Source organism: Rhinatrema bivittatum, chromosome 14 (assembly GCF_901001135.1).
Source record: "Rhinatrema bivittatum chromosome 14, aRhiBiv1.1, whole genome shotgun sequence".
NCBI classification, from domain to species: Eukaryota; Metazoa; Chordata; class Amphibia; order Gymnophiona; family Rhinatrematidae; genus Rhinatrema; species Rhinatrema bivittatum.
In genome coordinates, this window is record NC_042628.1 from 40,635,393 (window position 1) to 40,650,768 (window position 15,376).

Genomic DNA, 15,376 nt, shown 5'->3' on the forward strand with positions numbered 1-15,376 from the left:
AGCAAACCTCTATGTGGCACAATTTGAAAAGGTCAATTTAAGATCACATATATTTAACGATAACATACTCCTTTGGAAAAGATTTATCGACGATGTTTTTTTATTGTGGAAAGGAAGCATGGAGAGATTGATTGAGTTTTTTAACTGGTTGAATTCATTGGATCACAATCTCAGGTTTACTATGAATCATAGTAATTCATCTATTTCATTCTTAGACATACAAATATCTTTGGTAGATGGTAAATTTGTCACTGATATATTCAGAAAACCTACCGATACGAATAAATTGCTACATTACACCAGCAGCCACAGCAGATCTTTGTTGAAAAACCTCCCTTATTCACAGTTTTTGAGACTTAGACGTTTATGCACAACTGAAGAAATTTTTGATGAAAGATCAACACAGATGAAACAGAGATTTCTAGAAAAAGATTATCCGTTACAATTTGTACAAAATGGTTTAAATAAGGCGAAAAAACAAGATAGGCGAGCCTTATTGAAAGTAGGAAAGAAATCTGAAAAAGCTAAGGATCGCTTTGTTTGTCCTATCACGTTTACACATTTGTCTTATCAAATTAGTACCATTCTGAGGAAGTTTTGGCCAATAGTACAAGTTTTACCATTTTTTAAGAATAAAGGGATCATGATAGCCAACAAGAAAGATAAGAATCTCAAAGATATCTTGGCACCTTCTGCTTTACCCAGGAAAATCATTTATGATAAAAGACCGCCAGGTCACCGCCCATGTGGGAACTGCATAGTATGCAAAGTAAATATGAAGACTAATTCTTTAAAGATACCTGGATGTAATACAGATTTTAAACTTTTCTCCTTTACAAACTGCAAAAGCAAAGGAGTGGTATATATAGCTATCTGTCCATGTAACAAATTGTACGTTGGTAAAACTATCAGAGAATTTAACAAACGGATTCTAGAACATAAGAGCAGTATTAAAAGAAATATAAGCTCAAAACCGTTGGTTGATCATTGCATCGAAAATGGTCATAAATTTGAAGATTTTAAATTCTGTGTGATCCAACAACCACATTTAAGCTGGAGAGGTGGTGACTTGGATAAATTGCTACTACAAATTGAGCAAAAATATATTTTTGAATTTAATACTGTAGTACCACATGGTTTAAATATGGAGTCTGATTTGTCAGTTTTTTTATGATCTTTGCTTTTTGTGCCACCAGCACTTTTACAACTGTTTTAGTGCCATATATTTTATTTATGTTATTTTATGAGTACAACCACTATAGACATGTGAATTTTTACAAAAAATTTTAAATTAATTTTTGGTAATATTTATTACATATGCTTTTTTATATCTTTTTTGATTTTTATATTATTGAAATACACACCACACCAATAGATTGGATTGTTGTTAGGAAAGTTGTGAACAGTAGTTATTTAAAGTTCCACTTTCTTTTCACTGGAGAGTGTTTCTACAATTTTATTGAAATATCAGTATTTAGATAACTATCACGCCCATTTTGTGAACGTTAATATATGAAAGGCAACGTTTGTATATTAACAGCCTCTGATTAGTTTAATATGCTTATTTCATTGAAGAAGTTTTTCATGTACCGCAGTGCACAGTCCGAAAAAAGTGTAAGAATCGGGACACCAACCACACCCCCTTTGTGATTGACATGTTTCGAATAGATACTAACCACGCCCCCTTTGTGATATTTTTTCGGCGCCAAAAGTGACACTTTAAAAATGGCTACCGAAAGACAGCTCACATTAGCTGCATAGCAGAGACTGCGGTTTACACACAAATCTGTGTTTGGACCCATCGTTGTGAAGGTAATTTTAAAATAGTTTATGCTACATGTTGCAATATTTGATGTTTTATATATTATTGATAGTCAATTACTAACAGCTATTGACTCTAGCAGTAGTTTTTAATCATATATTTTGTTGTTTAGACACTATCTGATTCTTCGAATTTGGTGCTTTAAATTATTTATTGAGACAAGGCTTGCAATTGTTGCACAGCAGAGATCATACTTTGGAATATAATTCTGGATCTAAAGATAACATGAACATGGTTTCTGCAACCGCAACGCCGACAAACACAGCCATCACTAGTTCGCACTAGAGAGGATTCCGATAACACTAATTCCTTAGACCGCAGTGCATAATTTTAGTGAAGTGTAAAAATCGATATATTAACTATTCCTTTGCTATTTTAAATTCAAATTCATACTATCTATAGAGTTTTTTCCATATAATTGAGAACTTACTTAGCTTTGGTTTGTCAAGATTGTTAAGAATTTTTGGCGCCAAAATTAGCATTTGAAAATGGCTACCAAAGCGCGGTTTATACTAGTTAAATAGCGAAGATTGTGGTTCATATGCAAAATTGAGTTTAGATACATTTTTAAACATCAATATTTCTAAGTTTTTTGTATCATTGATAGTTAGCCTCTATTATAATTAATAGCTTATTACGTTTTTTATTTTTAGCGGTAGCTTATCATTAAGTGAGTATCTTATACATCATTAGCAGTTCGCTGTTATATATTCTGTTTTTAGTCAGAACATCCTCTGATGTTAGAAACACTCTCTAGCTGAATTTTTATTGTATTTTTATATAATAATTTTTATATAATAGATTTTTGTATGACAGATTTTTATATAATTAATTAATTTTTTACAATAGTTTTACTATTTGGTGTGCTGGTTTATTTTAATATCATATTTTGAGATATGCATATGTGGTAATTTGTTGTTTGAAATATATTAAGTTTTTTGTGAAACTGACACATATTGCAATGGTGGTTATTTCTCTTCTAGTTGTTTTATCATCGTTGGCACATTATCTGATTTGAGTGGATCAAACATTATTAATGATTTGAATTTTGGAGGTAAAGTATTGTCTAAAGGTTATTGTCTAACGTCACTGTTATTTATTTATGTATTTATTTCTATGTGTATTTATGTATTTTAACTTTTTTATTGAAATTCATTAGTCTGATTTTAAATTTAGATCTTTATAATGTTTAAAAAAGATGTTTATTGATTTATATAAATTTTTTTAATATTTATAAGATCTTAATAATATATCTATTGTGAGATATTTATTTGCTCAATATCTATTGTGAGATATTTATTTGCTCAACACTGATTGTTTATTTGTAGCCCCTGAGGCAGCGGCTAGAAGGCCGCGAAACTCGGCCAGAGTCGGGCAATTTATCTGGAACGTCTCTGCATCAATAAAGTATTTGGAAAAGATAACGGCATCTACTCCTTTTGTGTTCACTAATGTTCATAATACAGGAAATGAAGTCTTGGATCTAAAAGTAGTCATGGAAGAAGCCGATTTCGATGTAGTGGCTGTCATGGGGATGTGGTAAACTATGACTGGGATTACTGGGTCACAATCTATTCAGGAAGGACCAGGTAGGTAGGAAGGAAAGGAGGAGCCATGGCATTATATATTAAAAAAAAATATTAAAGCAACAGAGGCTATTGTTAGGGGATTTCAAGCTGCCAGATGTTGATTGGGACATCCCGACCGCGGTGTCTTCTAGAAGCAGGGAGGATCCTGGATTCTCTGCAAAGGGTGGGGGGGGGGGAACTCTTGTGTCATCTGGCGACAGAACCCAAACAGGATTGGGGGGGGGGGGGAGATACTGGACCTGGTGCTTACAATGGGGACAATATCTCTGATGTTGTAGTGGATGATCATCGGAGATGCAGTGATCGCTAGATGGTGTGGTTCAGTATTCAGGTGCAAAAGATAAAGGTTAATTCAAAGGTGAGGGTCCTAGACTTCAAGAAAACTCTTAGAATAGGGGAGAACCTCAAGGAGACGTTAGCTGGATGGGAAAATCTAGGGGAAGTAGAAGAGCAGTGGACAAAACTAAAAGGAGATATTGTAAGGGCAACTAATGTCACTATGGTTTTCTAAAGTAGCAGCTGAAAAGGTGAGGGAGAAAAGGTTTGCATTCATAAACTACAGGTGATCGCAGAAAGAGGAAGACAGGCGACATTATCTGAAAAAGAAGTTGGAAAAAAGAGTCAAGATCGCAAAGATTCAAATGGACAAAAAACTAGCAAATATAATAAAAGGGGGAGAAGACTTTTCAGATATTACTGATGGAAGGAAGTGCAAAAATGGCATTGTGAGACCCAGAAGTGAAGGGGAGGAATACGCAAAAGGCAGTTGAGCTTAGGGAACACAAATAAGATTGGAAGTGAAATGAACAATTTTCGGAACAGTGTATTTGTGAGGAGCTAACTAAACTTAAAGTAGATAAGGCGATGGGGCCGGATGGGATACATCAGAGGGTGCTAAAGGAACTTAGAGATGTCCTGGCAGCTCCGCTGGCTGACCTTTTCAATGCTTCTTTAGAGTTGTGAATAGTTCCAGATGACTGGGGATGGGCAAATGTGGTTCCTATTCATAAAAGTGGAAGGAGGAGGCTGGGAATCTACAGGCTGTATCGCTCCATGGGGAGTCCGCACCAGTGTACAGTTCTGGTCGCTGCGTCTCAAATAAGAGAGAGATGCACTGGAAAAGGGCAACCAAAATATTAACAGGGATGGAAAAGCTCCCCTATGAGGAAAGGTTAAAGAGGTTAGGGCTGCTCAGCTTGGAGAAGAGACGGCTAAGGGGGGATATGATCGAGGTGTTTAAAATCATGAGAGGTCTAGTACGAGTAAATGTGAATTGGTTATTTACTCTTTTGGATAACATAAGGACTAGGGGGCACTCCATGAAGTTAGCATGTGGCACATTTAAAACTAATCGGAGAAAATTCTTTTTCACTCAATGCACAATTCAGCTCTGAATTTGTTGCCAGAGGATGTGGTTAGTGCAGTTAGTGTAGCTGGGTTTAAAAAAAAGGTTTGGATAAGTTCTGGGAGGAGAAGTCCATTAACTGCTATTAATCAAATTGACTTAGGAATAGCCACTGCTATTATCGGCATCAGTAGAATGGGATCTACTTAGTGTTTAGGTATTTGCCAAGTACGTGTAACCTGGATTGGCCACTGTTGGAAACAGGATGCTGGGCTTGATGAACCCTTGGTCTGACCTAGTATGGCAATTTCTTATGTTCTTTCAACAGAAAGGAAGCTCTAGAACATGGGGTCATGGGATGAGGATGAAATGGGGGTAGACTCAGGAAATATTTCTTTATAGAGAGGGTGGTGGATGCATGGAACAGCCTCCCAGTGGAAGTGGTGGAGACAAATACAGTATCTTAAATTCAAGAAAGTATGGGGTAAATATAGGGGATCTCTTTATAATGCTAAATTAATTGGGTGGAAGGACAAACTAGATGGGCCATACGGTCATTTTTTGCCATCATGTTTCTATGATTCATAGATCATATTATAGTGGTTCAACAAATTGTTTTTCAATTGTTATTGCTCTTTAGATAGCAACATGACAGTTACACTTTCAGACAGATATTATTGCTAGTTCCTTCCCCTAAAAAAAACATAAAATAGTTTTCTCTATTGCCAGCTCTGTGTTGTGGAATTCTATCCCAAGTGAGTTGAGACGCGAGGCCGACTATCTGAAAATCAGGAAAGCGATTAAAGCATTGTTCTGCTGTCAGGCTTATGTATAAAAAGTGGAATTCTGGATTTAAAGCATTTGACAAAGTCCCTCATGAGGCACATCTTAGGAAATTAAAAAGTCAAGGGATAGACGGCAGTATCCTATTGTGGCTTGAGGACTTGTTAAAAGATAGAAAACAGAGTAGGGCTAAATGGTCAATTTTCCCCATGGAGAAAGGTGAATAGTGGAGTGCCCCAGGGATCTGTTCTGGGACTTGGAAATAGGAACAATGAGTGAGGTGATCAAATTTGCCAATGACACCAAATAATTCAAAGTTGTTAAATCACATGAGGATCGTGAGAAATTGCAACACCATCTTGCAAAACTGGGAGATTGGGCATGCAAATGAAATTTAATGTGCACAGTGATGCACTTAGGGAAGAGTAATCCAAATTGAAGCTACACAATGCAAGGTTCCACATTAGGAGTCACCATCCAAGAAAAGGATCTAGGCGTTATCATGATAATAAATTGAAATCTTTTGCTCTGGGTGCAGCAGCAGCCAAGAAAGCAAATAGAATGCTAGAGATTATTAGGAAAGGAATGGAGAATAAAACAGGACCGCACCTCTAGTATCGTGTGCAGTTCTGGTCCCCATCTCTCAAAAGAGATATAGCAGAATTAGAAAGGGGCAACCAAACTGATAAAGGGGATGGACCAATTCCCCTATGAAGAAAGGATAAAGAGGTTAGGATCTTCAGCTTGGAAAAGAGACGGCTGAGGGGAGATATGATAAAGGTTTATAAAATAATGAGTGGAATGAAACAAGCAAACGTTAATCAGTTGTTTACTCTTTCTAAAAGTACAAAGACCAGGGGGCACACAATGAAGTTACTGGGTAATACATTTAAAGCTAATAAGAGAAAATACTTTTTTACTCAATGATTAATTAAGCTCTGGAATTTGTTGCCAGAGAATGTGATGAAAGCTATGAGTGTAGCCGTGTTTAAAAATGGTTTGGACAAGTTCCTGGAATAAAAGTCCATAAACCATTATTAAGGAAGAGTTGCAGAAATCCACTGCTTATTCTTGAGGTAAGTAGCATGGGATCTAACTACTCCTTGGGATCCTGCTACTGGCTACAAGGCTTGATGTAGCCTTGGTCTGACCCAGTATGGCATGTTCTTAAACTGTAATTTTACATCATTCATGATTTACTGGTCATACTACATACTTTCAATATGAAGGGTTTCACTGTTTATTTTAAAATCTTTTTATACTGCTTGTAAGTAGATATTGTTATACTGGCCATGTAGCCATCCAGTGAGTGCTACCAATCAAATCACCTCATGTGGACACTTGTGGCTGCCTGACCACTGGATTTCTGATATATTTTTGAGCTGGAAATGAATATTACCAAGATGAATTATAAGAGTGAGAAAATTATCCACCTGCCTCAAAAGCTTAAAGACTACAGAAAGTCAAAGGCCTCAAACACTGAAGCACCATGTGACAATTTGGGTTATAAATATCCACACGAGCACACTCACAAGCCAAGGCAATACAGAAACGTGGCAAGTCTGACACAAATTTCCACATCTGCCAACTAGTTTAAAACAAAATTTCTGTTTATTTAGAAAATACAACCAAAAAATCCCATGTATTTCACAGCTGAAAAACATTTCCTGTACAGAGAAATACAAACAGTCCAGAAGGAAGACTGGAATGATACAAGTGTGCAGCAGCTAAAAATTAAAAACATTTTCAATAATAGTGTTTATAACATTCTGACTCTAAAACCATTTTCAAGCCCCTTTAATGTGTCCCTCCAGTGATAGCAAGGCACTGAAAAAATGCTGAACCATGTGTGTAACTGCTGGGACATGGCCGAGATCATACCTGCTCACTTTTGGTTGCACTTTTATTACCGCATAGTGAAAATGGCTCTTTGTACTCAGACTTATCTGACTGTTTAATCCAATACGAGTTAGCCAGATAAATTGTAAGCATTCTGGAGTGTAGTTAAAGAGCCAGAACTTATCTGGCTAACTCTAGTCATGCCAGAGAGCAGCCCTAAAGTTAGCCAGACAAGCATATCCAGTTAACTAGGACTTTATCTGGTTATATTCAGCCAAGCGCCTAATCGGATGCACTCCGCTGAATATCCTTAACAATTTATTTGCTCGCCATTCTAATGAATATTGACTTCATGCTGTTTATTCTATTTGCTAGGATCAGTCAGCTCCCAACAAAGTCTGAAGATTGAGCATGACCACCTGGCTTCAGTTTATAAAAACAAGGATGCCAAACCAGGTTTATCAACTGGTTTCAAAGTTTTTCATCTTAAGAAAGGAGCTGAGAAACCAGGACTGACTTGCCTATTACTTATCACCTACAGTCAGATGGCCACCAACTGATTCACAAGCACTTCGTTGTTTGTAAGTTTACTTTTACTGTATAGTAAAAGTAGCTTATGAGTCCAAATTGTGTTCTTGCTTCCCATGACATAGCCAACTACCAGCATAAAGGATGTTTTGAGAAGGGAGAACGCAGTTTGAAAGCACACAAATATAACAGAGCCAAAGGCCTTGTGCTCCTCGGATTAAAATGAATTACTAAGGATCACTGGGAGGGCTTTTCCTGGCAGTTACCCTTAAGCCAACAGCATCCACAGGTGATAGAAAAGTATTTCCACCGTCAGACATGTATTGGCTTCTCTTCTGTTTTAGTGTCTTTCTGGGAAATGAGCCTTGTTCCCTCCACTCCTGGGCAGTCGGGCTTTCTTATTACAAACTGTGAATACCACTCCTGGGCTCTTTCCTTCGAACCTGCTTGAATTCTAATCTCTATCTCAAAAGAGATGAGACTTAGTGGCAGTGTGGAAGGTAACGGTTGTCACATGGAATGTCTCTGCAGTATGAAAGGCCCTGAGGTGGAGAGGGTCAAACAGGAAAACGCAGGGACATGAAGAAATCAAGAAGAGTTAAAGCACATTAGATAATGAGGAGATCCTGGGAATGATACAAAGGTGGTATGAATGGCTAGATACCTATCTCCTTTAACCCTAACAAGAAATGCCTATTCAACATTATCATCTCCCATAAATGTTCCCACTGTGGTAAGGCTTTTAATTAAAATGAATTTTGCATTTAGATTATTTTGAACCAACACAATGATTATTCCGTTTTCTTCAATGATCCTTACCAAGGAAATTAGGGTCTACTTAAGTAAACACTATTCACAATCCTTGTGTTATGGATCCACATTTTTACAGTTAATGGCACTGAATACTTGTAATGGTTTATCTAAATAAAACTGTACATTATAATTTTTTTTTTTTAAGTCAACACCCCATAAATTGTATTTCAGAGCAAATGGTTCAGTTGAGCCAGTCCATGGTGCTACAAGGTATCAGGCAAGCTAATAACCTTATCTTTTGAGAACTCTTGACAACCAACGTGACATATCTTTCTAAAGCACACTACAGATCTAAAGAAGACATACACAGGCAACCCAAAGGCCACCATTACACAGATAGGCTTTTTATCACCAAAGGAAGCGTGAAAAGATCAAAGCAAAAAAACAGTTACACAATCTCATGCTGTCCCACAAATATTTCAGAGCAGAGAGATTCCCTCCATGTGCATTCCAAAGGGCTTCCCCACCATAGGAAGGAGGAATGGATGAAGGGAGCCATTGATAGACATATCAGAACAGCAGACATCATCCCACGTAATTTCTACCAATTATGACTCAGAGAAACCATGGCTCGGACAGCAATTCACTCTGGTTTCCCCTTTTCTCCCAGCATGTAAGCTGGTTCGCAGAGTTGCCAACACCTTCTTCCCTACAAAAAAAAAAATTGCTTCTATTTTCCTACAGATTCCATCCTAAAAATTCCCCAATACTTTTCAATTGCAGATGAAGATATCTCCCCCTTTCTCTCACCAAGCTTCCAACCTACGAGCTTCTAAGCACTGCCACAGATGCAGCCCTTGGAGGTTGCAACAGAGTTGGCTAGCGAGGCTGTGCCACAAGACTTAGGTCTCGGGCATACAAATCCTCTTCCACAGGAAAAGCGCGCTAGCCTCTGTGCAACCTTTTCCATTATAAGTACTCAGGCCTTTTCTCTTAAATGAATGATTAAAAACGAATAGAAATTACCCCCCTCTAGTGGCTGCCAGGAAGCAATCCCATGCTAGAGGGTGGCTAATCACTCTTCTACCAGACCTAGTCAGGAAACTGAAGCTCCGGAGAACCAAAATTTTATGGCGTCTTATTTGAAATTTGTCATGGACAGAACAGGTCAGCTGTACAGTCTTATATACCCCCAGCCATGAAGCCTGAACTGCCATCCTATATAGTCTATAAACTTATTTGTAAGTTCTGTCTCCTCCAAGGTTTCTTTTTGTTTTCATAAAGAAATCTCTAATTTTGTTTTGTCCATTTCTTGGGCTTTTTCTTTGTTTTTTCCAACAGTAAATGAGGTCTTTCCCTGTTATCTATTTGAGTTTATTTTCTCTCTTCTCTTTAGAATTGATGACCTTGCCTGAACTATTATTTGTGGATTTATTATTTACGCTAGGCAAAAATTTACTATTTGGATGTCTCTTTCTTTGGATTAGTTTGGTGCTAGTTTATCTATACATAACAATTATGCATTTCATTGTACAATGAGAAAAATGTATAAAAGAAAGCAATTATTTGTAAGAACTCTGAATTTAAAATTAGAGCTTGTGATGCTTTTTATAATTAATAAATAACATACATAAAAATAAACAAATTCCCTGCTGCCATGGATCGCAAATGTAGAACTGTATAACTGAAGCAGATATATTCCACTGCCCAGAATTTGCAAGGAGATCTCTCGAGCATTTCCTGAATCTATGACACACAAAGGAAGAGACCCATGCAATTGGCATAAAAGCAGCTCTGCCTGGGCCATTAAAATATTCTAAATTGGGTTAAAACAAAATTCTGAAATAACTGCCATTTTTTTTTTTTTTTAATGAGAATTCCTTGAAGGAATGAAGAGGGCCTCACATGAGGTAACAGAAGGCATCCAATCGGCTGACCAGTTTATAAGGAGCTCCAAAGGTTGGAAACTCAGCCAGTCCAGCACTCTGACAGGATACCCTCAGTACCATGTTGTTTACCACACAAACCATTTAAGTGGATAATGTGGTGTTAGCTCCTCTATTAAACAAGGGAAACCTTAGCTGCCCAGAGATCAGACTGGATTATTCAACACATACACGTTACTGCTACTTGCAAAGTGCGTTGAGAATAAGATTTGGGAAAGGCACTGCTACCAAACTGGTGTCTGTATATGATTCTTCCACCTGGTAAACAGCAGGCGATTTGGAAGAACCATGCTGCGATATGGGCATGTCTTGTCTAGAATCCTGGTCCTACCCCTCCACTGGGATACCCACAGCACTGCTCTACGTTCCCCAGTTCTGGAGGGTCTAGAACAGTGGCTCCCAACCCTGTGTCCTGGGGACCCTTCAGCCAGTCGGGTTTTCAGGATATCCATAATGAATATGCATGAGAGAAAATCTGCATGTTATGGAGGCAGTGCAGGCAAATTTTCTCTCATGCATATTCATTGTGGATATCCTGAAAACCAGACTGGCTGGGGGGTCCCCAGGACAGGGTTGGGAACCACTAGTCTAGAAAGAGAGAAGCACATGCTATTAGTGGTTTAGGGATCAGGGAGGGGAAGCACTGCGATACAAGCTGATTTGAAGCAATGGGACAGACTGTGACGGTAATGGGGTCCCCCAGGGTGTGACAGTGCCAGCGTTTATGTGAGCAGGTCAGTCTAAAAGGTGGAGAACCAACAGCTTCATTCTACCCACATGACCGAAGAGGCCACATCCGAGAAGAGCTCAGATGCCAACCTTGAATTATGGCTGAAAGCGATAAGGAGAGAGCAACATGCAGCAGCATCTGCCTTTCTTATTGAAGATGGAAGGGGGTAGGAGAGAGTCTCCTACCCACTCTGCTCCATCATTTTACCAATGGACTGCAAATATGGGATGTATGTACATTCCAGAAAGCCAGGGAAGCTTTTCTTAAACAAATATGTTTACGTGTAACTTATTTCTGTATAAAAACGCAGGCATTTTTGAGATTATGCTTTGATTTTGAAAATATAACTACTCCATCAAACCCTTTTTTCATGTCATCCTTTTGGTGTCAAGGAATGAAAACCCTTTGCCAACAAGTTATTGAACTATCAGTTGCTGTGCACTGATTGGAACTGGGATCTGGTGATGGAGTTTTACTGAATCCCAGGTATAAATAGGATTTCACAGCTTTACAGTGGGCAGTAAATAAATCCCCTGCCAGTGCACTGTAGAACTCAGCTCTTGGATTATTCCATTACCTTCTTTAGCTGTTATAATAAAACTGTTGCATGGCTGACGACATCACGGTTTAGGTATGTGAAAGCAGCAGCAGCAGTGCAATGATGTCATCAGCTCTGCGCCAGCCTGTCCCTTTTCAGGAGACAGCAGTTTGATGGCAGCTTTCCACTATCCACAATAAAAACAGGTTTGACAACTTTTTGGGAGAGGGGGTTGGAAATGGACAGAATATAGTTCAGAGAGAAAAACACATGAATCCTCCTTTAGGAAATTGTGGTGTGGGGATCCGGAATGCATGAAAACATGCCACGAGCAGGGCTATTCTCCCTAAAATATGAGGTCATCTCCCACCTCGCCCCACTTTGACAACAGAAATAAATCCCCATAAATTCATCAGGATATGTGGCCAATAAAAAAAAAAAAATCTGATGTTCCCAACTTTTCCTCTGCCTCCAAAGCACATAATACTGAAAACAAGTGTCTGATTACTTCTACTGCCCCTGCCTCTCTCCCAGAGGGTTGACCCAAATATTTTTCCCTGACTTGTACCCACAGAAAGAGGGGATTCAGCCTTTCCTGGCAAATAAATCTCCTCTAGAAGGATAAGTGCCAAGAAAAGTGGTCTGAGGTCAGCCGCAGTGGCGTATTTGAAACCTTAAGCTCCCCTCCAGACCTAAAGTCGGGAGAGGAAGACAACATGCTCCTATTTACAAGACTGCATGACAATTTTGCTGACTTTTACATGCGTAAAACAAAAACTGGAGTTATTTATATATCTATAAATAAGAGAAAAAGGCAAGCAAGCAGCTTCCTTTATAACCTCTGAGGTTCTATGTGCTCCTTTTGGCAACAACAGGTTCAGTTCTGAGCAAAACAGGCCATCCCTTTTACTGCAATTTATCCTTATAGGATCCCAGGCTCCTGAAGGGAGGGTCAGGGTCAAAAATAAGCTCCCTGCTCCTATCCTTGCAGGGCTTGACTTGTTTTCTTGCTCAATTAATGCTTTCCATGTGTTTCTTCCCCCTTGCTAAGCAAGGCCCTTCACTATCAAACCCTTGAGTGGAAATCCTCAAGCATTCTGGGATGGATCAGTCCTCCTGCCAGAAACACTGAATCTAAGTCAATTCCCAATTTCCTAAGCTGGGAGCTGCGATATATCCTTAGTGAAAGAGATGAGGCGTGGCGGGTAGTGCCTGCTTTCAGAAGAGAGCACGCACGCAATGCACTGGCGTGGGGGGAGGGGGGAGAGGTCTGTGGTCACCCAGCAGCTAAGAGATCTTGCAGTTGCTGCGCGAGCAGTTCTGTGGTGGGCTCTGAGGGGGGCGGATGGACTTGGAACGTTTCAGGCTGTTGCCCTTACTGCTGCTGCCGCCCCCGCTGCCGCTGGCCACGGAATAGGAGCGGCCGTGCATCATGACGGCGTTCATGCCGTTGGCCATGGAGAAGGACTTCAGGTGACTCTTGATGGCCACGGGCAGGGGGAGCTTGTCAATGAGGTGGACAGGCGTGCAGGAGACGATAGCGCGACAGCAAAGGTCCTGTAAGCTGAAAACTGTACCAAGAGAGGAGAAAAAAAAAATCAGTTATAGTTAAGAGACAGAGACTTATTCGGTTATACAGCGCTCACTCAACTAAGTAACAGAACGTCATTCTTATGGCGCATAGGGCCTGAATTTCAAAAGCGTTTACAAGCTTAAACGGACTTTTACACGTGTTAATGCACTTTACCCATGTAAGGGCACTTTTGAACATTGCTACAATATATGCCATTGAATTGTCAATAGGTTTTAGCATTAGCACAGGTAAATGGCTTTTGAATATTGCTACAATAGTAAGCTCCATTTACCCGTGCAACTCCTTTGAAAATTCATCTGGGGTTCCTATATATGGTAAATTCAAATATATGTTCCTTTGTTCTGGTCTCCTACACATGTACTTGGACATTTTTTCTGTTTATCCTTCTCATTACGTCTTTCTCCTCTTCCCAGATCCAAATAGGCATCTGAGTACAGAACAGCTCTAATATTCCTAAAGTCTTTCTGCCCTTGTACATTTTTTCTAAAAAAAAAAAAAAAAGAAAGAAATCAAAACACCTTAACATAGGAGTTTATTTCACTCACCTGTGCAACACACTCTACATTTTTATCATGAAAGAACAATTCTAGGAATATTTCAAAAGTACCGTATTTTTCGCTCCATAAGACGCACCTGACCATAAGACGCACCTAGGATTCAGAGGGGGAAAATTAAAAAAAAAAAAAAATTGTGCTAAACCGGCTCTGCGTCTGGGCGTCTTATGGAGCAAATTAGGGGAGTGCATAGTTTTTTTTTTCTCCCCATTTTGTTTTTGGGTCTGGGGAGGGCCATTTCGGTCCACTCCCCAGATCAGAAAATTTTTCTTTCTGTGGGAACCCCCAAAACCCCCCCCCCCCCCCATCCCAACCCTTTAAATTAACAACCTCCACCCCCCTGACCCCCCCAAGACCTGCCGAATTAATTTCCTGCAACCCCCCACCCTCCTGACCCCCCCAAGACCTGCCAAACGTCCCTGGTGGTCCAGCGGGGGTCCAGGAACGATCTCCTGGGAGTGAGCCGTCGGCTGCCAGTAAACAAAATGGCGCCGACGGCCCTATGCCCTCACTATGTCAGTGAGACCGACCGCTGCTATTGGTCGGTCTCAGTGACATAGTGAGGGCATAGGGCCGTCGGCGCCATTTTGTTTACTGGCAGCCGACGGCCCTATGCCCTCACTATGTCACTGAGACCGACCAATAGCAGCGATCGGTCTCAGTGACATAGTGAGGGCATAGGGCCGTCGGCTGCCAGTAAATAAAATGGCGCCGACGGCCCTATGCCCTCACTATGTCACTGAGACCGACCAATAGCAGCGGTCGGTCTCAGTGACATAGTGAGGGCATAGGGCCGTCGGCTGCCAGTAAATAAAATGGCGCCGACGGCCCTATGCCCTCACTATGTCACTGAGACCGACCAATAGCAGCGGTCGGTCTCAGTGACATAGTGAGGGCATAGGGCCGTCGGCGCCATTTTGTTTACTGGCAGCCGACGGCCCACACCCAGGAGATCGTTCCCAGACCCCCGCTGGACCACCAGGGACGTTTGGCAGGTCTTGGGGGGGGGGGTCAGGAGGGTGGGGGGGTTGCAGGAAATTAATTTGGCAGGTCTTGGGGGGGGGGGGGTTGTAGGAAATTAAGTCGGCAGGTCTTGGGGAGTCGGGGGGGTGTTTGTTAGATTTTTGTTTGGTTTTTTTTTTATATTCGCTCCATAAGACGCACATACATTTTCCCCCCACCTTTGGGGGAAAAAAAGTGCGTCTTATGGAGCGAAAAATACGGTAATTCAGAATTGGAAACAAACCCAAAAAAAACAAGAGTTCTTCATACCCTTTGTCACTACAAACCAAAAATAACTCCTGCTCAAAAAAGGTGTTAAAGCTTTTTCTGCTGAAGAAAGGGAAAGATGGTAC

At 40.2% G+C, this 15,376-nt stretch overlaps 1 protein-coding gene across 1 annotated transcript in view; it reads right to left on the reverse strand.

Moving 5' to 3' along the window:
* Nucleotides 1–7,128: 7,128 nt before the first annotated feature.
* Nucleotides 7,129–15,376, reverse strand: part of RAB40C (RAB40C, member RAS oncogene family) — a 141,100-nt gene continuing 132,852 nt past the window's right edge. Inside the window, exon 7 of the mRNA XM_029576618.1 lies at nucleotides 7,129–13,444. Within this exon, the coding sequence (XP_029432478.1) occupies nucleotides 13,161–13,444 (284 nt within the window). The 3' untranslated portion in view covers nucleotides 7,129–13,160. The remainder of the gene's footprint in view (nucleotides 13,445–15,376) is intronic.